The sequence below is a fragment of the Canis aureus genome, chromosome 19 (genome assembly GCF_053574225.1).
Source record: "Canis aureus isolate CA01 chromosome 19, VMU_Caureus_v.1.0, whole genome shotgun sequence".
In the NCBI taxonomy this organism is placed as follows: domain Eukaryota; kingdom Metazoa; phylum Chordata; class Mammalia; order Carnivora; family Canidae; genus Canis; species Canis aureus.
Window position 1 is genome coordinate 38,720,426 of NC_135629.1, and position 25,843 is coordinate 38,746,268.

The window sequence follows — 25,843 nt, forward strand, 5'->3', positions numbered from 1 at the left end:
CTGGAAAGAGGTCAGTATGTTTCAGGGCGCCTGGGTGGCTCAGTCAGTGAAGCATCTGCCTTCAGCTCAGGTCATGATCCAAGGGGCCTGGGATCGAGCCCCACATGAGACTCCCCCTGCTCAGTGGGGAGTCTACTTCTCCCTCTGCCCACCACTCAGCTCATGCTCTTTCTTTTTCTCTCTCTCTCTCAAATAAATAAATAAAATCTTTAAAAAAAAAAGGAAAGAAAGAAGAAAGAAAGAAAGAAAGAAAGAAAGAAAGAAAGAAGAAAGAAAGAAAGAAGAAAGAAAGAAAGAAAGAAAGAAAGAAAGAAAGAAAGAAAGAAAGAAAGAAAAGAAAGAAAGAAAGAAAGAAAGAAAGAAAGAAAGAAAGAAAGAAAGAAAGAAAGAGAAAGAAAGAAAGTCACTGTATCTCCCTGGAGCTCGCTCGGGAAAGGTCAGTGAGTTTGTAAACCACCCAAGTCTAGTCAGGGTCACCATGGAGAGATCTGTGTACTTTTCAAAGGGTGGTTGCTGAGCAGTCACTGTGTACCAGACATAGTGCAAGGGCCCAGAGAAAATAAACCAAAGTGCGCCCGAAGGAGCATTTGTGAAGGACATTTAACAGTGTTCTCTGAAAAAAAAATTCTGTGGTCAAGTAAGTTAGGAAAGCCTATTATATAATTCAGCTGGGCTGAACAAAGGCGAACTGGTTTCGTGCTTGTGGGTTTTGGCACAGCTTCTGTCAGGCTGTGTGCCGCAACAGTGTTCGGGGAGTGGGTGGGGAGATGGCGTGAATCTCATTTCCTACCCTGCTCTCTTCTCCAAGCCTCCAGTGGGGTGGGAGACCTTGAACCATTTTGCTGGAGGAGCATGAGGATTCCAGATTCAGCAGGGTGCCGGGGAATCTGTATTTAACTGGGAAAACCATTGATCTTCGCTCAGAGTAGCTAGGGGGATCTTTTTAAAGCAAAACCCCAGAGGTCCTCCTCTGCTCAAAGCTCTCCCGTGGCTCCCTCTCACTCAGGAGAAGCCAAGTCCTCATGGAGTCTGGCCCACCCACCTCGATGACACCCTCCCTCTACTTGTTTCTCTGTACCTTAATCCTCCCCAGCAAATCCCCACGTGGGGCCTTTGCTATTGCTGTTCCTTTTGCCCTGTAATGCTCCTTTCTCAGATCTTGGTGGGGGCAACCCTCCCCTCACCCCCAACCCAGCCTTGCACCCCTGCTCTTCCAAGAGGCCTTCCAGGATCACTGCAGTTTCCACAGGCCTGCCTGCTGGCCCCATGAGGCCAGGGCCATGCTGTCTCATGACTGTTCCCAGAACCAAGCACAGTGCTCAGCAGAGGCTGGGGGCGGGAGGTGTGGCGGAGGACTATTAGGTGAATGGAGCCAGAGCAGCCCAGAGCCCTGACAGGGCCTGAGCAGCTGGGAACTCTCTCACGGGTGGACTCTGGTTGGGGCTCTCTGGTCTGAGGTCAGATCTGGTGCCCTGGGAGGGATGAGGGAGGGCAGAGGTGTCCGGGTGGAGGCCTTGGGGAGTGGCCTTGTGGCACCCAGGCTCTGTCACTGGCTCAGTGAGTCCTATCAGCGCCTGTCTTTGAAGTACTCCGTGTTCCTGGTACATCTCCCCAGACGTCATAGCAGTGCTGATGAACCCCGCTGCCCACAGTGATCCTGATGAGTTTAGAGGGTGTCCTGTGGCAGAAACCAGAAGGCTCTGAGGACCTGGGGCCAGGCCTGTTCTCCCCACTGCACCTTCCACTGACTCTGCTTGGCCTAGGGGTGACCCCAGTGGGCAGCTGGGGGAAGGACGGTTAGCCAGGCCAGTCTGACAGGTGCAGGGGGGATTGTGGGGAGGGGTTATGGGAGTAACAGACCCTCCTCTGACTCCCTCTTCTGTAAGTTGGGGTGGCTGCCCAGCCTCTCCACTGGGGTCCCTGGGGCCTGTCTGTTTCTGTGTCTTGTCTTCCCCACAAAGTAGCTGTGCAGGTGGGATCCTTCGAGCCCTCCCCCATCATGATAAGACTGTGTTTGGGTGGCCTGGAGGAGCCCCCCACAGGGACTGTGTGAACTTGTACATGTCAGTGGTGGCCTTATTCAGGATCCCCAAGGAATTTTCTGACAAGCAAGGCTTTGACTTTGGGCTTCCTACCCAGTGAGCTGACATTAGGCCCTGAGCCTTGCTCAGAATGGCTCTGCCTGGTGGGTAGACTGGGGGCTGAGCTCCCTGGGCCACCTGTCCTGGCCTTCCTGGGTGGGTGTAACTCTCTGAGCATTGTTTTGCTTCCTGTGCCCGTATCTGTCGTATCTGTCCAGGCACACACAAGTGTGCATGTGTGAATGTGTGGGTCCCCGCAGGGAAAGTCTGCCAGTCTGAGCTCCTGCCATCTCCCCCTGCCTGCCCTGCTTTTTAAAAACTGCCATTTATTGAAAGTTTATTGTGTGCCAGGCCTGTAAGGATTAAACTGTAGTTGGGGGTTGTGCTCCCCAAAAGGATATATTGAAATCCTAATCCCTATCCCCCATACCTGGGAATATGATCTTATTTGGAAATAGGGTCTTTAAAAAAAAAAAAAAAGGAAATAGAGTCTTTGCAAATGTAATCACATTGAAATGAGATCATACTGGATGAGGATGGGCCATAATCCCATGACTGGTGGCCTTACAAGAAGAGGGAAATTTGGACACATAGGGAAAACACCCACTTGCAGAAGGAGGCAGAGAGTGGAATCATGTGGCCTCACTTGCCAGGAACTCAGAGGTTATTAGAAACTGGAAGGGGGCAGCCCTGGTGGCTCTGGTTTGGCGCTGCCTTCAGCCCAGGGCGTGATCCTGGAGTTCTGGGATTGAGTCCCATGTCGGGCTCCCTGCATGGAGCCTGCTTCTCCCTCTGCCTATGTCTCTGCCTCTCTCTCTGTGTGTCTCTCATGAATAAATAAATAAAATCTTTTTTAAAAAAAAAAAGGGTAGAAAAGAAACTGGAAGGGGCCAAGGAGTGTCCTCTGCTAGAGTTTTCAGAAAGAGAATGACTGTGTCAACACTTCCACTTCTGACTTCAGGCCTCCAAAACTATGGAAGAATAAAATACTTTGTTGTTTTAAGCCACTCAGTTTGTAGTACTTCATGATGGCAGCCCTAGGAAACTAGTATACCTAGTTTCTGCTATGATCTCCACAGGATCTCCATTACATGAGGAAATAAGGCTCAGAGAAGTTAAGCTCTTGCCCACAGTGACACAGCAAGTTGGTGTTTGTACATGGGATTGGAACCCAGATCTGCACAGCTCAGCCTTTCCCTTACAGACCCCAGAATTGTCACCCTCTTCCTTGCCTCTATTCCCTGACCCACTAAAGCACATACTCCACCCCACCCCAGCCCCCCAGGCCAGGGGAGGTCCCATGCCATCCCTGCCAGTGGCCTCTCATCTTCCTTGCTAGCTCCTAGACTTTTCCAGTGTCCTGGATTCCCCAAGCTTCAGCTCTACCTCCCTCCTTCTCTTCCCCAACAGTCTTCAGGGGCACCCTTCCCTATCTCCTGGACCCCACAATGGCCTCAGTCTGTGTGGGAGTTCTGGTTGCCCCACAGCCCAGCACCCTGTTGCTCTTCCTACTGCATCTCTGTGCTGTCATGATCTCTCTGCAGCTGGACCCCTTATTCCTGCTGTTCTCCAAATCTGAATGGCCCAGGCCTTTATGTTCCCAGACCTCTCCCTTTTCTGAAGGGGCTTATTCGAGGCTGTCCCTGCTGAGACCTCCATGCTCTCTCTTTGCCAAGGACAACTCCTCTGGGGCATTCAGACTCCTGTCTTACCCCAGCTCCTCACCAATGGCCATCAGACCAAGCTGATAAGACCTGGAAGTTCCCCTTTCCCCATTCCCATGATCCCCTGACCCCAGCTCTGTCTTGCAGCTTCTGAATTCCTAAACTTTGCTGAGCAGTAACTGGCCACCAGCCCTCCCCAAGGAGGAGTAGCGCCTTGGCCAGCTTCACCCCATGTGCATCCCCTTGAGCCCTGGGCTCAAGCCCCTTGTGTCCCTGCTACACTTAGGGCTTTGTCCAATCTGCCCGGTTAAGTACCTCCTCTGAGTGCTTGGGCTTCCAGTCTCAGAGTGGTCCCCCTGAAGGGGAGCACAGACTGTACCCCTTGCTGGCACACCAAGCCTCTGGTGCTCCCCACTGCCTATAGGACAGGGGTAGCGTGGTCTTCCTGGCCTTTCCTGCTCCTGTCCAGGCTTCTGTGGGCAGCAACTGTCAGACAGAGGAGGCCTGGGTTCTAGTCCTAGTGCTTTCTCTGCAATAGGGCCTTCCCATATTGAGCTCGCTGCCCTCAACCCGCTTTGATCCCCCACTCCCTATGGTGGTCCAAGGGCAGAAGCTGTCACTGCCCAGAGCAGGTGCAGGTTGGTTTGGCCAAATCTGGCACAGGCCTCACATAATCTGGCAAATTCTGAGCTGACCAGGTTGGGAGAGGGAAGGAGGGTGAGCCCAGCACTCGCCTCATATGCTGACCTCTTCTGAACCTGCAGAAGTTTGCACAGAAGGGGTCATGGGAGTCCCTGTGTCCTTGTTTCCATGTGGTCTAACAGGGCACCAGCACACACACAGTGTAGCAGTTTGTGTTGGCACTCTCCGCGGTCCTCTCCCACGTACCACTTTCATACATGCAAGCCTGACTTCCTTGCTGGCACCCAAGACTTTGAGTGCTGAGTGCTTTCTTCCCCCAGAAGGCCCTAGGCCTGGCCTAGGAGAGCCTGGATATGCCAGGCCTCCACCGTGGCTGTCACGAATGTGCAGAGAAACCCCTCCTCTCCCTGATCCTCAGGCAGGAAGGCCTTGAGGCCTGATCTGAGTCGTGACCCCGAGCTCTCTGGTGTGATTGGGCCCCAGTCACCTTCAGTGGTCACTTGCTTAACAACACACCCTCAACTGGCTGCTTTCCCTTCTCTGTCTCACTTTCCTTCTCTCTACAGCTATTTCCCAGAATCACCTCCCAAATAAATGAGGTACCCCTGAATCTTTCCTCAGGGTCAGCTTTTGGAAGAACCTAAACTAAGATATGCAGACAAAAGTACATGCATAGAGTCTCACTCAGATGCACACACACATTCAAGCACACAGAAGCACTCAGTGACACCACCAGGCACATGGTCAGTCATACCCAGACACACATACATACGCATGCAGGTACAGATGCACTTATACACACAGACACACGCATGCGTCCTCAGTCACAATGCAGACACAGGCACACGCAGCTATGCACCCTGTGCTAGAAAGGGGACCAGAACCAACTGACAAGACCTTCCCTCCAGTGGCTATCGAAGTGGAAGATCTGGCCTGAGGGAGTTTGAGCAGCCTGAGCCCCATGGGGGCCCCCCGAGGAGAGGTGGCTGTTCGTTCTGCTCATAGAGGATGGGGGCACTTAAACCAAGGGTAGGGGGTAGGATTTGCCCTGAGAGGCTGAAGACAGGGGACTCCCAAGCAGAGGGAACAGAATAGACCAGGCACAAGGGTGGGAAGGTCTGGCCCATGAGGTGGGGTGGGATGCGAGGCAAGGCTGGAGCAGGGGCAGGCAGATGGGTTATGGGGAACCTGGCCTTCTTCTGAGGGCCCCGGGAGCCATGGATGGGTTTAAACTGAAGGATTACATGGCAAGCCCTGGGGAATACTGTCTGACAAGTGTCATCATCTCTCATCTATGCCAAACCCCTTTTCCCTCACCACCAGGAACAGAAGACAAGCCCCGGCCCTTCCGTGGGGCTCCCCTGCACAGGGTGGCTACTCTGGCCCTGAACATGTGAGTAATCTATGCAGGGGGAACCTACCTGGGACCCACGGATGACTCACCACAGGAGACCTTTGTCACCTGGATGAACTTTTTGGCTCTTGGCAGCTGGGATGGGAGGAGCCAATCTCCAAGGAGCAGGGGAGCAGATGGGTGGTCAGCTCTGCAGTGGAGATGAGTCCACACCAGGCAGGCCTGTCACTGCCCACCTGCCACTGCCCTCTCTGGAGGAGCTGTGTATTTGTATCTCTTCCATCCCATACCTTCCTCTCCTGGGGCCTGGGATACCATTTCCCTGTGGAAGACCTATTTGTTCTTCAAGTCCCCTTCCCCACATGTCTCCTCCTAGAAGTCCCCCATCTTGTCAACAGAGGGACCCCTCAGTGCTGAGCTGGAACCCGTGGGAGGACATTCACTGGGCTCAGCCTGCTTGATGGCTCCTTCCCTGACTGCCCCAATGAGTCAGGCATGGGGGCTGCTGCTATACACCTGACCCTCTGTAATGCGGTGATGCCAGAATAGGGCTAGGCACATAGTGGCACTTCACAGATGCTTGTAGAATTGAATTGCCTGATCACAATCTGATAGAAAGCCCCTCCCAGAGGCTGAACATCTCTGAGGCCCTTGAAGGGATTTCCTGGTGTTTCTCGGACCCAGTGACTCCAGGAGCTGAATTGTCAAAGTCTAGGTGATCTTTCCCTGTGTCAGGCCAGGGATGAGTGCCCAGCATCCCCTCGTGATCAGCAGGGGCAGGTTCCTGCTCTCCTGGAGCTCACAGTCCAGGGAGAGATGCATGAGAAAGTAATGGCACATAAGCATGAGAAGGATGGAGGGAGAAGAGAGCCAGAAGAGGTGCCTCTGAGGAGTCAATGTTCAGGCTGAGGCCTGAAGGGCCATGCCTGAGACAAACCATGATCTCAGGGAAGGGCAAGCTGGGCAGAGGGAAGACCCACGGGGGCCTGAGCTGGGAGTGTGGGACACCAGTGTGGCATGATGAAGAAGGGGAGACAAAGGAGGCCTGGTGCCTTCAGCCACTTTCTTCAGTAAGTCTGCCCAACCGCATACACTCATTGAGACCAGAAGGGCTATAGAAGTTCCCTATGGATCTCCTTATTGGACAATGGGGAAACTGAGCCTGAGATAGGACCACAGAGCAAGCTAGGGTTATCGTTGAGCCTTGTCTAGTCTTGGGTCCCTGGCCAGAACCTCATAGATGAGTGAGAGCTCCCGTTGAGGGCAGGGCAGGGCTGCCCAGGCCCCTAGTGTGCCCAGGGCCCCTTGGTGAGGTACCAAGACCATCACGTAAGAATTACCTGGACCCATGGAGTCAGACTCTAGTGCTGGCCTAGAAATAGGCATTTAAGCCAGATGCACCCTGTATTCTGGAAACCCTGAGCACTAGGCCCTATGAGCAGGCTCACCTCGTTTGATGACTGGTTGCTTCTCACACTGATGGATGGTGGAGGGGGAACATGAAACTGCAGCATAATGTGGGGCATATTCCCGAATACCAGCATGGCTTGGGGTTAACTGGTCCACCATTAAAACATTAATTTTTCATTAAAAAGATATTTAAAGAGAAGCAAATGCTAAACTTACTTGCCTATTTCAGATAAAATACAAGACAACAGAAGACTTTCTAGTGTGGGGTTGGCCACTTTGGGACACTTTTGGCCACCATCTCATGGCCAGCATGGAGCCTGACACAGGGTTCGATCTCACAGCCCTGAGATCCTGTTCTAAGCTGAAATCAAGTAGGACACAACTGATTGAGCCACCCAGGTGCCCTGCAGTGAAAGTCTTGAAGCCCTTTTGAGTTCTACTGGGGCCCAAACTATTTAAGAGTTCTTAGTTCTTTTTCCAATATGTGTTAGAATTAAAGGTTCAGACTGTGCAGTCTGTGCAGAACACAGACTTGGGTTCTTTTTTTTTTTTTTAAGATTTTTATCTATTTATTCATGAGAGAGAGAGAGAGAGAGAGAGAGAGAAAGAGAGGCAGAGGCACAGGCAGAGAGAAGCAGGCTCCATGCAGCAAGCCCAATGCGGGACTCGATCCCATGACCCCAGGATCACACCCTGGGCCGAAGGCAGGCGCTAAACCACTGAGCCACCCAGAGATCCCCGCAGACTTGGGTTCTAATCCTGGCTCCCCACTTACTAACTCTGTGCCTCAGTTTCTTCATCAGTAAAATGTACAGAAGGTTGCATCACTCCTGGGGTTGGGACGAAGACTTCATGTGGCATTTGGTGTTTAGTGACTTCATGTGGCTATCATGGACTTTAGTGCTGACCCTTTCTAGGCTGGTTCACTGCACCACAATTCAGGATTCCTTGAAGGAGGGAAATCCAATTACCCTGATTCTCAGGCCCTCAGCCCCATTTTCTCACTCCAAATGCTCTGGGAGCAGCTGGCAAAGTCCTGCTATGGGGCCCACATGGTTGTGGCCTGCATCCTCCTTTCTTGCTCCACATCACTGGGGTTGGGCTGGTATCTCCAACCACCTCCCACCTCCAACGGATTTTCTCTGTTCTCCCCTGCAGCTGGGCAGAGGGGTACAGGGACAAAGCATTGCCTTGGCTGCTGTGGACTGGCCTCTGTTTCTCACAGCCTCACCAGAAGACTGAAGTCTGAGAGGCTCAGTGACTTGCCTAAGACCACAGAGCCAAATTGTAGTCTAAGGTTGTGCTATCCAACACGGCAGCCACTGGGCACATATGGCTGTTAAATTTAAATGAATGGAAATTAGATAAATTTTAAAATTCAGTTCTTTAGGCACAGTAGCCACATTTCAGGTGTTCGACAGTCACGTGTAACCAACGGCTACTGTATTAGTGCAGCTGTAGAACATTTCCATAACCATAGAAAGTTCTCTCAGTCACTCTGGTTTAGAGCAACCTTAGCCTAATGGACTCATCTGGGGAACTTAAGACGCTGGTGCTGTCTCCACGTGCAGAGATTCTAAACAGCAGCCAGGGCTGAATATTGATGCTCTGAAGCCCTGTCTGAATTATCTACCAGGAAAGTTCTCAGGTTTGAGTTCATACCTTTTATGGCATTTGCACCCCACCCCAGCCCTCCTGTACAAGGTCATGGGGCCTGAGCTTTGTGCGGTTTGTTCTATCACAGCTGGGCTTTTCTGGACTCTTCCCTTTACCCTGAACAATATGAAAGGAAAGCCCAGCACCTTCCAAGGTGTTGCTTGTGGTTATGGGAGGGAGGACATTGGTCATACAAATGGGATGTGGCTAGAAGGACTCAGCACATAGAGGCTTCCCCATCTGACTTGAATGGATGGTGTGGTGTGGCTACCAACTAGCTCTGTTTCTTTACACCTCCTGGAAACTAGTTCCAGGTGCATTGCCATCCCCACCCCCAGGAATTGCCATAGCAACTCTAGCCATGCCATTCACTGTTTGCAATATGGAAGAACAGGCTCAAGGTGGACACTCGCCCAGAGGGACTCCCCAGTGTTCCCACCAATGTGGGCTTTTTACCAGAGTGGCCAACATGGTTGGATGGAGGAGCAGGGCTGAGCAAAGATGAAGGTTTGTGGCCCCTTAGACTCCTCCTTGCTTTGGGGTATAACCTGTCTTTAGAGAAGTTTGCCCTGTAGGGGCACACCATTTCCCCAGTAGATATGACTCAGGCCCAGAATTGCAGTGGGACTTCCTTCCTGCAGGGATCACTTCCACAACACGCAGTCCTGAGACCATAGCCTCATCTGTGAGAGGTTTCTTTTGGCAACCCTCAGTTCTGAGAGGGGGTGTGTGGCCAGCCCTCTGACCCACTGAGACTGATTCCCACGACTCTTGGCAATGTTTGTGACTTTATAATCTAGCCTCACTTCTGAGCCCACCTGCTTTATCTTTGCTCTCCAGATGCTTCCCATTCAATCCTGCCATCAGATTTTGTCTAGTCTGTTCCCTGCACTGGAATTGTGCCCCACCCCCCTCCTGTATACCTAGGTCCCATTTGTGCTCTGAAGCTCTGGTTTCCCTGACCTCACAGAAAGCTTTTCCTGATTACCCTAATCCCTTCCCCTTCTCTCCCACTGAGAACAAGTCCTGACTGTCACAGGCTCTATAACCACTCATGAATCTTGTCATGATTTGCTTATTTGTTTGGCAGATATTTACTGTGACCCCACTCTGTCTGTGCTCTGTGCTGGGTACAGAATATAGTCACATTCTTTCCCTGGATCTGATGTTCTAAGAGGGGGAAGATAACACCAATAAGTCAAGTGTGTCAAATGGCAATGTCACTGGTGGAAAGTAAAGCAGAGACAGGGAAGGCAGGTTGGCATTTTAAGTGGGATGGCCAGGGAAAGCCACACCAAGAAGGAGGTAGATGAACAAAGTCCTGATGGGAATGATGCTTGAGCCAAGTGGACACAGGGACAATAGCCAATGCAAAATCCTAAGATAGGAGTGTGCCTGACACATTGTTATTCAAGGAACAGCAAGAAGGCCAATGTGGCCAGAGCAGAGGCAGCTAGGGGAGAGAGGTGGGAGCAGAGACAGAGAGGTATCTGCTAGATAGTTGGAGCAGAGGAGGTATGTGATGTGACTGAGGTCATAGCAAAAAGTCAAATGCATTAAGTGGCAGCTCAATATCAAGCTTTGATATAAATTAATGGCTCATGGAATCCTTCCTCCCCCATTGGGCAGATATGTTATGATTATTTTATAGTAAAGGACGTGGAGGCTCAGAGATATAGTGTGACTCCTGCTAGATCACCCAGCTTAGAGATGGCAGGGCCTGGGCTTATCTCAAGATGTGTACATCTGCCTGCCATGCTCAGAGTTTCAAGCCCAGGCCATAATGCAGGGCTGAGTGACAGAAATAACGGGGCTTTCTAGGCACAGGTTGAGTTGCGCTATGTGGGTGGGTGTGATCCCTGCCTTTCTTCCTTCTTTCTCTGTCTCATCCTGAGATGGCACTGGCTCTGGGGCAGGGGGTCTGGGAGTGATGACAGGGGGAGAGACTCTTGCAGGGGTGCCTACCCATCGGCTTTATACCAGGATAGAAATATTCCTGCCACAAGGGGGCTTGAAAAGGAGCTCCCTTCCAGCCCCCCTCAACATGGAGGTCTGCCCAACATTAAGGCCAACAATGTTGTTTCTTCCAATATTGAGCATGTGCATCCCCAACATGAGGGACTTAGATAAAAATGGAGCCCAATCTGATGGAGGTGGCACAGGGTGGGGACTGCTCAGTCAGAAGGTGGAGGCACCAATCTTGATTTATGCAGGTTGTGTTAGTGGTGGATCTTGGCCTGTCTCTGTGGTGTTGGCAGAATGTGGTGCTGCAATATTTGGAGAATAAATGAGGAAGAGTGGGTGGGGCATGGGGCATCTCCAGCTCCTCTTCTGATGGGTAAGGATAGAAGGTAGTGGGATCTGGAAAGACTAGGGAGAGTAAAATCTTCCAGTGCTGTTACTTTGAGTGAGCTTGACATTTGAAAATCATTTTACAGAAGGGTTTCTCTCAATTCTGTTTTGTAGATTATAAGCTCCTATAGGCCAGGGGTGTTCCATAGTTAAAATTACACAAATAAAACAAAACCAAAACCAAAAACACTACCAATAACAACAATAAAAAAACTCTAAGTTTAATGAATACATTTTTCCATATTTAATTTTTTTTCTTTAAGTTTTTCACTTTAAGTATTTGGACAGCAGGCAAAAGAATAGCTGAATAAGTTGTGAATGTTGGTGGGAAGACTTGAAAATCATCCTTTGAACAGTGTTGAACAATTTTGGGGTGTGTGAATGATGTAATACTTGTTTTAAGGAGAACTTCAGTGCCTGAGTTAAATGAGCCTGAACATTTGTAATGCAAAAAAAACAAAACAAAACAAAAATACCAATTCTATGCCAAATCACAGTGAAGATGGGATTAAATATATATCTGTTTCTTCTGTCTAGCCCCAGACTTTCCAGGCCCAAAGCAGAGACCCACTCCTCTACATGCCAGCTACCCACATGTGCCAGTTTCTGAATATGCTCTGGTTTAGAGGTCTACATAGACACCATCTTAGGACTCAGGATGCAGTGAGAAACCTCAGGGCCTGGCCAGATCCTAATCAGTATTGGAGTCTGGCCAAACTAGCCTGTCCAGGGAGATGACAGAAGGTTTCTGAATATTGCAAAACATCCGGTCCAGGTCAGTTCCAGATTGGGAAGATGCCCAGAGACAGGGTAGAAGGTCTGGACAAGGACAGCCTGGACTTTCTGACAGCATAAAGTGAGCAGGGATGGCCTCTGGTGGCCAAGCCCTTAGAATGTCTCCTTTTTATTTTATTTTGTTTTTAATTTTAATTTCAGTTTAGTTAGCATACAGAGTTATAGGGGTTTCAGGTGTATGCTATAGTGATTCAACAGTTTTATTTTATTTTATTTATTTTTTTTTTAAATTTTTTATTTATTTATGATAGTCACACAGAGAGAGGGAGAGAGAGGCAGAGACACAGGCAGAGGGAGAAGCAGGCTCCATGCACCGGGAGCCCGACGTGGGATTCGATCCCGGGTCTCCAGGATCGTGCCCTGGGCCAAAGGCAGGCGCCAAACCACTGTGCCACCCAGGGATCCCAACAGTTTTATACATTATCAGAGCTCATCATGGTAAGTGTGCTCTCAATCCCCTTTACCTATTTCACCCATCTCCCTACCCACCTCCTCTCAGGTAACCATCAGTTTGTTCTCTATATAGTTAAGAATCTGTTTTTTGGGTTGTCTCTTTTTTTCTTGGTTCATTTGTTTTGTTTCTTAAATTCCACATATGAGTGAGCTCATATGGTATTTGTCTTTCTCTGGCTTACTTCACCTAACATTATACTCCTTAGATTCATTCATTCAAAACTATGTTGTTGCAAATGGTAAGATTTCATTCTTTTTTATGGCTGAGTAATATTTCATTATATATGTATATTATATATGTATATTATATATGTATATTATATATATATATATATATATATATATATAATGTATATATAATCTTTTTTTACCCATTCATCTACTGATGGACACTTGGGTTGCTTCCACAATTTGGCTATTGTAAATAATGCTGCAATAAACATGGAGGGGCATATATCTTTTTGAATTAGTGTTTTCCTATTCTTTGGGTAACTATCTGGTAGTGGAATTACTAGATCATACGGTAGTTCCATTTTGAATTTTTTGATAAAACTTCATACAGTTTTCCACAGTGGCTGCACCAGTTTGCATTCCCATCAGCAGTGCACGAGGGTTCATTTTTCTCTACATCCTTGCCAACACTTGCTACCTGTGTTTTTGGTTTTAGCCATTCTGACAGTTGTGAGGTGGCATCTCATGGTGGCTTCAATTTGAATTTCCCTGAGGGTGAGTGATGTGGAGCATCTTTTCATGTGTCTGATGGCCATCTGGATGTCCTCTCTGGAGAACTGTCCATGTCTTCTGCTCACTTTTAATTGGATTATTTGAATTTTTGACGTTGAATTATAGAAGTTCCTTATATATTTTGGACACTAACCCTTTATCAGATATGTCATTTGCAAATATGTTCTCCCATTCAGTAGGTTGTCTTTCGGCTTTGCTAATTATTTTCTTTGCCCTGTAGAAGCTTTTGATTTGAGGTCGTCCAAAGAGTTTAATTTTGCTTTTGTCTCCCTTGTCTCAAGAAACATACCTAGAAATGTCTCCTCTTTTAAACATGTAACTTATAACAGCTTCTCAGGACTGAGGGGTCTGAGAAGACCAGGCTGCCTCACACTCCCTTGTATTACAAATGGGTAAACTAAGGTGCAAGCAGAGGTGCTTCCCGCCCCCCCCCTCCCCCCCGCCCAAGGTCACACAAGGAAGCAGGACAATAACAGATTAGAACCTAGATTTCTCCGCCCGTAGGTGTAATTCCAAGTGACTACCGCTCTTTTAAATGGACACTTGTTTTAAATTAGGAGGAGTGAACCATTTAAAGACTCTCTGAGGGGCGACTAATTGGCTCTTAAGGTATTGGGCGAACACCCGGTTTCAAGGGCCCTTTAAGAGAGCACGTATACAATGACCCACGTGTCCTGCACTTCCGGGATCCTTGACGCCTTTCCTACCGGTGGTTAATCACCCGCCCGCCCTCAAGGGATCTCGGGAAAAGTAGTTCCACTTTCCTGCAGACACAAGGTGGCGGCCGTCTAGAAACTGCATTTCCCAGAAGGCTTTGCTCGCCGCCTCGTAAACCGGGCTACGGGCCGGCGGAGTGAACCCCACATCCTGTTTTTTTTTTTTTTTTTTTTAATTTCCCAGGGGATTAGTGACAGTGGGCAGAGACCTCTGGCGGCAGCCTCCGTGGGCTGCTTGGCCTGGTGGAGCTGCGCGCCGAGGCTTTGAAACAGACCACACCGCTCTGCTTCCGGCCGGGAGACAGAAAGCTGAGGCGCTGCGTCTCCTTTAACCGCCGTGGGCGGGGCGTGGCGACGCGACCCGCGTTGCTATTGGCGGCGGTTGGGGGGCGCGGAAACTGAACGGGCCGCAACGGCCTACGCCGACTTCTCCGGCGCCTTGGGCGCCCCGGGCCCGCCATGGCTGCGCCTTGCCCTGTAAGTGCCTGCCGGCGGTCTCCCCGCGGGGTGGGCGCCTGCCCGGGGCGATGGCTGCGAGGGGAGCATGTGGGACGCCGGGTTCCGAGCCGGTCTTCCCCAGCCCCGGGGTACCGTCTGTGCAGGGGGCGCTGGGTCGGGAAGCCTAGTGGGCGCCTCCTGGAGCCAGAGCCTTTGCCGGCCACCGGGGCGGGCCAGCCAGTCCCTGCTCCTAGGGTCTGCATCCTCGCGGAGGAGACGGTAGTACTAGTGTGTTCCGACGGGAGGTCGGGCCAGCGGCCAGCGTCGGGCCTCCCTGGCCTCAGCCTGGCGGTCCTGAGCAGTGGGAGGCTGGGTGGGGGCGTGGTGAGCGTCCACCTTGCTCGGGCGGGACAGCGCCGGTCTGCAGTGTGATCTGGGCCTGGCGCCCTGAATTCCAGGTTCCTCCAGAGCGAAGCACTCCAACCCCCCCCCCCGAGAGAGTGTTTAAACAGGTCTCGCCTTTGGGCAGTGTCGAGAGTCAGAAAGACCGGGTGGTGCCTGCTGGCACCCTTAGGCGTGTGGGGACTAGAGCAGAGGGCCAAAATGTAGGCTTTTTGACCCCTAATCTAGGGCCCTTCCCATAAGTCCCTCCCCACTTGCTTCGAAATATCAACCACCTCTGGGGTGAGGAAGCACAGAGCCCAGTGGGATGAGGAGGTGGAAAGGGTGTGGGGAGGCTTCAGGGGCCGCCTGGTCAGCGGTGGATCTGAACTTGCTTCTGCCCACTGAGCCTAGAGGTGGGCATTATCTTCTCCCAAGAGGTTCAGGGGAGGCAGTTGCTGCTCTCTTGGGGGCCCTCCCTCAGTCACCACTCCCTTTCTGTTGAAAGGGGCACTTAGGCAGGTGTGTTGGGGGTGGAGCTGGGCGCAGGGCCATGGGGGCCTTTGTTCTGGTTACAGCTCTCTAGGGTGGCAATGGACTTGCTCTGCCTCCAAGGACTTTTTTTTTTTTTTTCCCAAGAGGAGGTTTGCTGGGCTCCCTGGTCTGCCCAAAATGCTTCTTTGGGGTTTCCGATATTTGGGATAGGGGAAGATGTTTGCATGGCAGGGCTATAACTCTCCCAAGTGCCAAGACAAGCTGCTGTTGGGTGGAGAGAGTCTCTGGAATGTTTTCTCCATGTCTTACTAAGCAGTGTCCTGAACTACTGCTACCTTGACGTAGGGCGGAGTGGAGACGATGGCCCTGGCCCTTGGGGCCTGTCCAGGGTGACCTCTAGGTTCATTGGCTAGTCCACAGTGAGATTGAGGGTACGGAATCTGATTCCTGAGATGGGGGTTGCTGAAAGACCCCCATTTTCTCTTCTTGATTCTTTTAGAAAAATTGCTTTGTTGACATATTCAAATACTATAAAACCTTCTAAGGTGGTAAGATTCATCGCTGTTTAGTACATTCATTCACAGTGTTGTGCGACGATCATCACACTCTAATTCCAGAATGTTTTTGTCACCCCAAAGAGAGACCTGTACCCACTAAACAGTCACTCCCCCTCACCTCACTAATTTCTTCTGTAGATTTGCCTATTTTGGACATTTCTTATACGTGGAATCAGACAAAGTTTAGCCTTTTATATCTGCCATCTTTCACTTCCCATGTTTTCCGGGTTCATCCATGTTGTAGCATGTGTTAGTACTTCCTTTTTTTTTTAATTTTTAAAAAATTTTTTATTTATTTATGATAGTCACAGAGAGAGTACTTCCTTTTTTACTGCTGAATAGTATTCCATTGTATGAAGAGACCACATTTTGTTTATCTATTCATCTGTTAATGAACATTTAGGTCTGTCCAGTTTTTGGCTGTTGTGAATAATATTGCTATGAATGCTTGTGTACAAGTATTTGTGTGAACATGCTTTCAGTTCTTTGGGGCATTTACCCAGAATTACTGGGTCATTTGATAACTCTTTGAGGAACAATGAACTTTTTTTCTATAGCAACTATTTTTTCATTTTTTTGGTTAAGATTATTTTGTCTATTCTGGCTGTCTCACATTTTTATTTAATTTTAAGATCAGCTTGTCAATTTCTGTAAAAAGTGGCACCTAAAATTTTGATAGGGACTGTTGAATCTGTAGATCAATTTAGGGAGTAGCACATTTTAACAAAATTGCTTTCCATACTTTCAGCATGGATATTTTTCTATTTACCTGGGTCTTCTAAAATTTCTTTCAAAGGTATTTTATAGTTTTCTTTTTTTTTTTTTTTTTTATTTATTTATGATAGTCACAGAGAGAGAGAGAGAGGCAGAGACACAGGCAGAGGAAGAAGCAGGCTCCATGCCGGGAGCCTGACGCGGGACTCGATCCCCAGTCTCCAGGATCGTGCCCTGGGCCAAAGGCAGGCGCCAAACCGCTGCGCCACCCAGGGATCCCTATTTTATAGTTTTCACTGTATAAGCCTTCACTTTTTTTTGTTAGTTTTTTTTTTAAGATTTTATTTTTAAGTAACCTCTATACCCAACTTGAGACTCAAACTCATAGCCCCAAGATCAAGAGTCATATGCTCTACTGACTGAGCCTATTCTTATAGGTCATAAATGGAATTATCATTCTTCAGATTTGTATTTTTGCACATCAGCAATAAACATAGATTTTTATATATTGATCTTGTATCCTGCAGCCTTGCTTAACTAGTTTATTAGTTCTAATAGTTTTCTAATAGTGGATTCCTTAGGCTTTTCTATATACAAGATCAGCATTGAGTATTGAACAGCCTCTTGGCTGTTTTAGGAAGAGTCTTGGCCCTGGGTAAGCCTCTTTTTTACCCAGGTTTCACACATTTGACCCTGGCTCTTCCACAGGAGGACCCCTCACTGGAGAGGCACTTTAAGGGCCACCGAGATGCAATTACCTCTGTGGACTTCAGTCTCAACACGAAGCAGCTGGGTAAGAGGAAACATCTTTTCCTAAGCACTACATTATGATCTGAGAAGGCTGAGTCTTTACCTGAGAGGGGTGGTGTTGGAGGAGTAGGGCACAGTGAAGGCCCAGGTGCTTTGTCTAGACCGGCATCTTGCTTCAGCTGACCAGCTGTCTGGGTGCTGGGCTTTGTGAACTCCATTCTATATACGGAGTGTGAGACTCCAGAGAGTTCGGGGCCTTGCCAAGGGCACGTAGCCTTGGAGAGTAGGCCCAGGGTCTGATTTTTTTCACTGCATATACCCCAGCCATCTGTTGGATCTGGCTGGTGGAATGTCCCTAAACAGTGGCTCCTTTTTCTTGGATCGTCCATTCTGTTGTCCACAGCAATATGGGAACATCTAGTTAAAGGGTGAGAAGGATGAAGAGCAGAGCTGGGTACTCCCCTCCTGCCGCTCTTGTTCAGCAGCTGAGTGACGTGGCTCCTTGGTCTCTTGGGGGCTCATACATAGCTGTCATGGCTGCAGCTTTCTTTTTTCTGTGGACAAGGCTCTCCCTTTATTCCCATGGTCAGGGTCCCCTGCCAGAGGTTGCTGGTCACTGTAGATTAAGAGCAAACTGGTCATTTGATCTGTCTTGGGGATCTCTAGGTTTCTGATTGACTTGGACCTTCTCAATGGTAAGAGGTCCATTGGGTTGTCTGGGAGGACTTGTTTTCTAGTGCCCTTAGGGTACGACTGCGGGGGAGCCCCACAGGGGATGAGTTTTCTCAGAGGCCTGCTGGGTTGCAGAAATGTGAAGGGCATCTCTTGGTCTGGCTCCCATGTGGGCCTGCTGCATGGAGAGCTGACAGCCCGTTGATTCTCCAAACCCCAGCTCAGCAGATGCTGGAAGTGTGGTCTGTCTCTTGTCTCCCTACCCTGTCATCCTGCTGGAGGATCAAGGCCCTCTAGAGCTGAGGGTTACAGCATCCCTACTTTCTCAGCCAGTGGCTCCATGGACTCATGCCTCATGGTCTGGCACATGAAGCCCCAGTCACGCGCCTACCGCTTTGCGGGCCACAAGGATGCTGTCACCTGTGTGAACTTCTCCCCTTCGGGACACCTGCTTGCCTCAGGCTCCCGAGACAAGACTGTCCGGATCTGGATACCCAATGTGTGAGTTACAGACTTTGAAGGGCTTGTCTGAGCCTGGGGACCGGGTGCCAGAGCTGTCCACATTCAGGTCCCCATGCTGGCTCGGGACTTGTCACAGTGGGACATCTACCCTACTTCTGAAGAAGTGCCATCAGAAGCTGGGGCTCCAGTTAGACCCCTCCCATTAGAGTTAGCAGCAGGGATTCTGGGCTTACCCCAGCCATCCTGGAAGGGATCCCATCTGATGCTGATGTGAGCAGGGTGAGTGGTGCGGTTCTGGCCTTCCTTGAGGGAGACTGGTGTGTGGGCCTGCACTGACATTGGGAGAGGCTTCTGAGGGAGGGGTGGGGAGAGCTTTGAGGTGCTCACGGACCTTCCCGTCACTGTTACGGGTTTCCTGAGTTGGAATACCCATCCCTGCAGCAAAGGCGAGTCTACCGTGTTTCGTGCACACACAGCCACAGTGAGGAGCGTCCACTTCTGCAGTGATGGCCAGTCTCTTGTGACGGCCTCTGACGACAAAACAGTTAAGGTGTGGTCAACTCATCGCCAGAAATTCCTGTTCTCCCTAAGCCAGCACATCAACTGGGTACGCTGCGCCAGGTGAGCATCATCCTGCCCTAAGACCTTTGGAGGGACCTGGGGTTTGAGAGGCACTGAGGCGCTGCCAAGTTCCAGTATTATGACCTTGGGCAAACTAGCTACTCTTTTTTTCTTCCTGAGCCTCAGCTTCCTTACCTGTAAAATAGGAACAAAGAAGTTGTTACATTGTGAATTATTGAGGAGCTTCTAGCTCACATTTAACAAGTAAATTAGTTCATTGCCAGCCATGATTGAGCCCTTGACATCCGGGCTGATGTGGCCTAAAGCAAGTTAGCAGGGGTTATTGAGGAGCAATAGCAACACAATGGTATTGCTACTACCACTATACGATTTCTTTGCACTTTTCATGGCAGCCCTGCAAGGTAGGGGTATCATTCCCATTTTGCAGATGAAGACACTGAGGTTCAGAACAGTGCAGTATCTTGCCTCTGGGTGCATGCTGGGTTAGTGGCAGAGCTGAGGTTGGAATCTGAATCTGCCTCTGAGAAGCTGACTTTGCTTGAGCTGCCAGTTGGGAGTTGAGGCTTCTGAGGAGGCTGCTCTGGAGGCTGGCTCTCCCTTTGGTGTGGTGGGGACAGTGCTGTGGTGATGGGGGCCAGATGACTAAAGGGTGATGTGGCTACTTTCAGCTATTCTGATCCTTTGAGCAGAGGTCTCTGTGCTCTGGAGGAGGAGGTTGGGAGGTCTGCGGACACTGGGAAACCATGGTAGTCAGAGGTCGGGAACTGTTGTGGCATTCTCCTGGGGACCCCATGCAAGTTACTTGTTCTTCAGGCCATCTTTGTCCTGGGAGGTCCCGGATTGCTCAGAGAGACCTCACCATCAGGCTCCTGAGAACAGGAGGGACCAGGCCAGCAGACAAGTATTGAGCCTATGCCAGCTTTTGGTGATGGGTCCCCAGGACCTCCACACATTTTTGTTGGTAGGTTGTTCTCAGAGTCAAATGTAGGCTCAGGGGACCTGGGAACAGGATAACGATGCTGATGGTGGGCTTTGGGCCACCTTCACTCTGATAGCATCAGCAGTCAGTACACAAGTTGCCACGTGCAGTGCTGGGGGCTTCGTGCACAGGAGGCTGCTCCTGCTTACCACAAGGTAGGTACCATTCTTAGCTATCTCACAGAGGGAAAGCCACTTGCCCAGGATCACTCAGGGTCAGAGCAGTGCGTGTAGCTTTGGCTGGTTCTGGGATGGTGGTGGTGTGACTTGTGCTCTGCCTGGTTCAGGTTCTCCCCTGACGGGCGGCTCATCGTGTCTGCCAGCGATGATAAGACTGTAAAGCTGTGGGACAAGACTAGCCGGGAGTGTGTCCACTCTTACTGTGAGCATGGCGGGTAAGTCACAGTGCCTGTCCTCTAACTGCAGGTGCTCATGAAAAGCATGGACGTAGACACCCAGGGACCCCTGTGGCCTGAGGTGGAGCCACGTCTCTGCTGCTCTCTGCCTCTGAATTTTTTCCTATGTGACTAGAAGGTTCAGCCTCATCCCCATCTCCACAAATAATGAATGCTTAACCTCAAGACATGCTTCTTGGGGGCCTTTCTATTCCCTTCACTTAATGGTTCTCAGATTGTGACTTGTCTATCCAAAAGAAGGTGACCCCAGACTTCCCAAAATCATGTTAGTGTATTACCTATGACGATGGGTTTATAAATGAAAGGCTTGTCAGGTTCTTGTAAGTTCTTGGTGGCTGTTCACACTGTGCTGCATCATCAGGAGAGGGAGGAGCCTGCATTAGAGCAGGGCCTCACCTGTTCTGGTCTCCTCAATGAACCTCAACTTCTGCCCTCCTCAGGTAGGCGGGAGCCCCAGGGAAAGGCGTCTCCTAAGAGCTGGCCATGGTGCCAGCCTGGGTGTCACCCTTGGCCTGTCTCCTGCAGATGGGTCAACCAGTGGCCTTGGGGTCCCACTGGCCCTTTGGGGCCAGGCCTCATCGCTTTGATGAGGGCCCTTGCTCTGACTCTGAACAGCCTGAGCTGTCAGCTGTCGTTTAGGCTGAAGACCCCTTTCTCTACTTGTATTTAGAGGTGGACGCTGGGATTCGGTCCCTGATGAGTCCACCTCCGGTCACTGTTAGCCACTGTTTTTGCCCTCTCTCTGCTGTCCCTTGGCCACCTGGTAAAGAAAAAGGGCAGAAGGGAGATATTTTGGGTTTGGGGAACAGCTTGAGCAGATGTGCAGGGATGGGAAAGGGGGGTCTGTTCTGGGCCAGGACAGTCCTACAGCATGCGGCGGCCCCTGCCTTTCCAGCTTTGTCACCTACGTGGACTTCCACCCCAGTGGCACGTGCATCGCCGCTGCCGGCATGGACAACACAGTGAAGGTGTGGGACGTGCGGATGCACCGCCTCTTGCAGCACTACCAGCGTGAGTGTCCCTGAGCAGCCACAGCATGACAGTGCGGAACCTGGCGTCAGGCTTGTGGCCATCATGCTGAAGCAGGCCTGAGGACGGCCCTGGTCAGTGGGGAGGAGTCCTGGGCCCATTGGGATCTCCAGGGGTCAACTCAGGTTGGAGACCAGAATCAGGAAGCAGCCCTGGGGCCATGTCCCCTGAGAATTATAGCCCTCAGAGGGCAGAACAGCGAGCAGTCAACATAGGCCATCTTAGGCTCCTGCTGGGAGGTAGGGTAGGGACGGACCGGGTGTGATTAGGGTGAGCTGGAAGGTGCTGGAGTGTGGAACTTGAGAGCAGGTGTGACTGGGCAGGGCTGTGAGTCACCTTGGCCGGGGGATGGGGAAGGGAAGGGAGGTGGTGATCTGCCACAGGAGGAACTAGGAGTGGGGCCAGGGGCAATATGGTGGGCAGGCCTGTGGGTCTGGGGCTAAGACCAGGTTGGGGTAGAGCTGGAGTTGTTGGAAAAACTGTGGTTATTGTCTTGGGACAAGATTTAAAGTCCATGGGCTACATCCAGAATTCACCCCTGAAATGGAAAGGATGCGTCTGGACAAAGGTGTTGGGCTTGGGGTTCAGCTTTCCCTTGCATCCCCTCCTAGCTGATTCTCAGCTGTTGAGGACAGCACTTCCTTGAGGTAACTGAGGCTAGCAGACCTCCCATGTTGAGGGAGAGGCTCTTGGTCTTAAAAAGCATATGGCGGAGGGTGGGCTTTGCAACCATCCTCAGTATTTGGAGTTGTGGGACGTTGGGCAGGGCATTTGACTCCTTTGGGCCCCCTGGGACAGTGATAGGGCCTCCTTCACAGGTGGTGTTGGGAGGGTAATGAGTTAGTCTCTGCCAAGAACTTAGAGAGTGCCAGGCACAAAACAGGAACCAAGTAAGGGGTTCAGATGCCGGTGTTGCCAAGTCTGGGTCCGGAGATCCTGGAGTAGGGAGTCTGGCCTGCATTGCCCTACACCACCACCAGGTGGCAGAGGCTAGCCACTCTTCCTTAACAGAAAGCCCTGGGGCTTGTCGTAGCTGCAGCTGTTGCAGACAGACCTTCTAGAACAGAGTAGCTATGGGGTCTACCCTCTACTTGGAAACCACAGCTTTCCTTCCCTCCTTCAGGCTTAGAGACCTCTCTTCTCTGGGCCAGGCCTGGGTTGGAGTTGGCGCACATCTGCAGCGGTTGACTGGGGGAGGGTTGGCAGGTATGGAGGAGTGCCGGGGCGGGAAGGTGCCTCTGAGTGTGGGGTCAGGAGTATTGGGAGGGGGAGGTGACGAGGCCAGGCAGGTTAGGAGTATAGGCTGTTTCCTGTCTGTAAAGGGTGATAATAGTACCTCATGGGATTTGTGAAGATGTGTTGGGGGAGTCTACATGATGATTATAATACAGTACTAGAAATGTGGTTAGTACCACATAAATCTTTTTCTTCTAATTTGTATTATTATTATTATTTTTTTCATCACATAAGTCTTGACACTGAGGGGAGAGGATCTCTAGGTGACCATGGGAGAGTCCAGCCTCACCTCTGATGGATCAGGAGCATGGGTCTGGGTTTGTGGCATGCACCAGTAGGAACCCATTGGGGAGGGCGTTGAATGCCATACTCTGGCCCATGGTCCAAAAGATGCAGCCTGGCTGGCAGTGCTGGGACTGGTCCCATTGCTCGAAGAGCAAAGGTATGTCTGAAAGGACATACAGAGCCTGCCTGGGTGGGAAACTGGTGTGCTTGGGCGACTGGTGGGTGGGCTACTTATGCCCCATGTCTGAGTGAGAGGAGGGCATCCAAGTAGGGCAGGGATCAGGTCCAAGGGTTAGGTTTTGGAGATTGAGAGAGTCAGTAGGTGACATTACGGGTTGAGGGTCCCGCTGGGCCCAGAAATCTGGGCCTTGAGAAGGGCTGAAGCCATATCATGGGTCCCTATGATTGAGGGGCCATGGAGGGAAAGGTCTACAAAGCAGCCAGAGTGAAGGATGGAAAAGGGCTGAGAGGGCAGGACCAGAGGCATAAAGAAAAGCAGAATCTCCTGAAGAGGGTGATCAGGAGGTAGAGTGATACAGAGCAGTTGAGAAGGGTGGCAGGTGCTGGAGAGAGGTCCCTGGAGTTCTTGAGGGGGCAGGCTTGGCAGTGGGTGGGCCGGGGAGTCAGTGACTGGCGGTGCTGGGGATGTGGTGAGGGGGCTCAGGTGGCATCAGGAGCCAAATCCTGAGAGGACCCGGGGTACATGAGGCTTACAGGCTCTCTGCAGAGAGATTTCAGTGTGTTTTTGCTATTGTCCTTTGCTCTTATGACAGACCTACTCTGTCTTGTTCCTAAGCCACCTGAATACATATCAGAGGCCTTGAGTGGCTTGGAGTACCCTGTAAACAACTGAGTTTCCTTAGCTCCCTGCCCAATACATGGTGCACAGGGCAGCAAACTCATCCCACTGCCTCTAAACTCACCCTCTGGAGCTCAAGGAGAGCCACGTGGATCTGAGGATGCTGTTGGGGGACATACCCCTCACACTTTATGCTGCTTGAGGGACCTGGCCAGGTCTGCTCAGGTCTACTGGCACCTCTTAGGAGCTGCGTGGCCGAACCTTCGACCTTAGAGGCTCTCACTAGCCCCTTAGTAGCAGCTGCTCTCTCATCCTCAGGGGTACAGGGGCATCTCTTTGGAGGCTGATTCTCCAGGAAGGACTCCTGGCACTCTTGACAGCAGACACGAGCTGAGCTGTTTTTCACCCCTGATCCTTAGGAAACCCAGAGGAAAGTTTTTAAGAACACAGACATCCCCTATCTCCCTTGGTGACTCTGGATGAGTACCAGGCACTCCTGGTGGGCCTTGGGCACATGAGGTTGTTGGGCTTTTCCAAGACCTTTTGATTCTTGATGCTACAGTGTGTGGTCAGCATTCCCAGCCCGCCTGTGTCCAGCTGCCCCAGGGTTGTGCCTCGTGGAGGATACTTCCTGTCCCGTGCTGGGTTGTTGGAAGTTAATTTGGGCAACAGCAGGCAGCTGGTACCGTTTGTCTCAGGCAAGGAGTTTCTTGGCTCTGGTCTGTCACTGTGGGGAGCAATTCTGGTTTCCCAATTCAGCAAGGAGACGGTGGGGCTGTTGGAGCCCTGGGAGTGCCGGTCCCCACGGAGGTGGGTTAGGCTCCATATGCTCTGAGCCCACAGTAAGGCTGTTCACACATCTGAGCAGCAACCCCCATCCGGAACCCATAATGTGGTTTGCAGCTTATAGGCACGTGCAAGTCCGCTATCTAGAGAGGGGCCCAGGTGGATAGCAGGGCAGCGTTACTCCCCATTTCACAGATGGGGAATTTGAGGCTTGCCCATGGCTACATGGCTGAGAGGCTGGGAATCTGAGTCTCCAACTGAAGGCCTCCGAGTGTGGTGTTCTGTCCTCCACCCCATGCTTGGTTCCTTACACCATGTTGATTCTAGTCATTTATTTCCTGAGGCCCCTGGAAGGGCTTGGCTCAGCCCTTTCCAGAAATTCTAGTTAGAACTCAAGAGTCCCAGGTTCTCTGTCCACTGGTTCTTAACACACTCCTCCGCCCTACCCCAGATATGGTCAGGGAGGGTGGTTCTTTTTAAGGATTTTATTTATTTGAGAGAACGAGCATGCACACACACATGAGTTGGGAAGAGGGACAAGCAGACTTCCAGGGAGCCAGGCTTGGGGCTTGATCCCAGGATCCTGGGATTATGACCTGAACTGAAGACAGATGCTTAACAAACTGAGCCACCCAGGCACCCCAGTCATGGATGATTTTAAGGCAGCTGTGCAGTCTGTGGGATGGACCTGCTTGACGTTTTGAGACCAAAAGGTTTGGTCAGGAGGCAGTGTACTCTCCCACCTGATCTGGCCAACTCATTGGCTCTTTCCCGCCATCCCTAAGTGGCATTTATGTGACGTTCACAAAGAGGAGCGTTTTGAGCATCCTTCCCTGCTGCTATCAGAGCACCTTCATGTATGAACCCATAGTCCCTCATAAACCCAAAGTCACTGGTAATGCCAGTTGCATGTTATGAAGAGTCACCCTAGGTGAAGTGAGCTAAGCCCCTTGTGTTGAGGGTGGGGTGGGGCTTGGCCTCGTGTGACTGCCTTAGAAAGGGACCTCCTATGTGGGTACCTGGGGGTTCTCTGGGCCCCTTGGTCAGTTTGGAGCCCGCTGGGCAATGGGCTAGGTTTGCTGAAGGCTTGTACCTACAGACCTCTGTGGGGCAGAGCAGATCGTGGGTACCTAGGACTCTCCTTAAGCCACATGATGCCCACAAGCTATGGCCAGTTCCCAGTGCTTAGGGGCAGGGTCTGCAGTGGCCTCAGTCCCAACCTCTCTGGGCTCCTGGTGACTTGTAGAATCTTGAGAGTGTATCTCTGACCTTGAGCTGGAGTCTCTTCTCTGGGGAATAAGAGCCAGGAGCCCACAGCTGTGCCCGAATGGCACTCTGCCATCAATTGACACCATTAACTGCCATGGAAGCAAGAAGAGGGCCTGCAGCTTTGGGC

At 50.9% G+C, this 25,843-nt stretch overlaps 1 protein-coding gene across 12 annotated transcripts in view; it reads left to right on the forward strand.

Annotated features, from left to right (window-relative positions):
* The first annotated feature begins 14,014 nt into the window (after positions 1-14,014).
* The window catches only part of POC1A (POC1 centriolar protein A), a 67,372-nt gene continuing 55,543 nt past the window's right edge, over positions 14,015-25,843 (forward strand). For 3 of the 12 annotated variants that reach the window (XM_077858679.1, XM_077858677.1, XM_077858676.1), the window contains exons 1-6: positions 14,035-14,344; positions 17,161-17,245; positions 18,204-18,375; positions 18,778-18,957; positions 20,184-20,291; positions 21,208-21,323. In XM_077858679.1, coding sequence (XP_077714805.1) covers positions 14,327-14,344; positions 17,161-17,245; positions 18,204-18,375; positions 18,778-18,957; positions 20,184-20,291; positions 21,208-21,323 — 679 coding nt within the window. In that variant the 5' untranslated portion in view covers positions 14,035-14,326. Of the gene's footprint in view, positions 14,345-14,565; positions 14,585-17,160; positions 17,246-18,203; positions 18,376-18,777; positions 18,958-20,183; positions 20,292-21,207; positions 21,324-25,843 lie in introns of those variants that run through there. The other 9 variants (XM_077858680.1, XM_077858685.1, XM_077858675.1 and 6 more) reach the window with 8 other exon arrangements.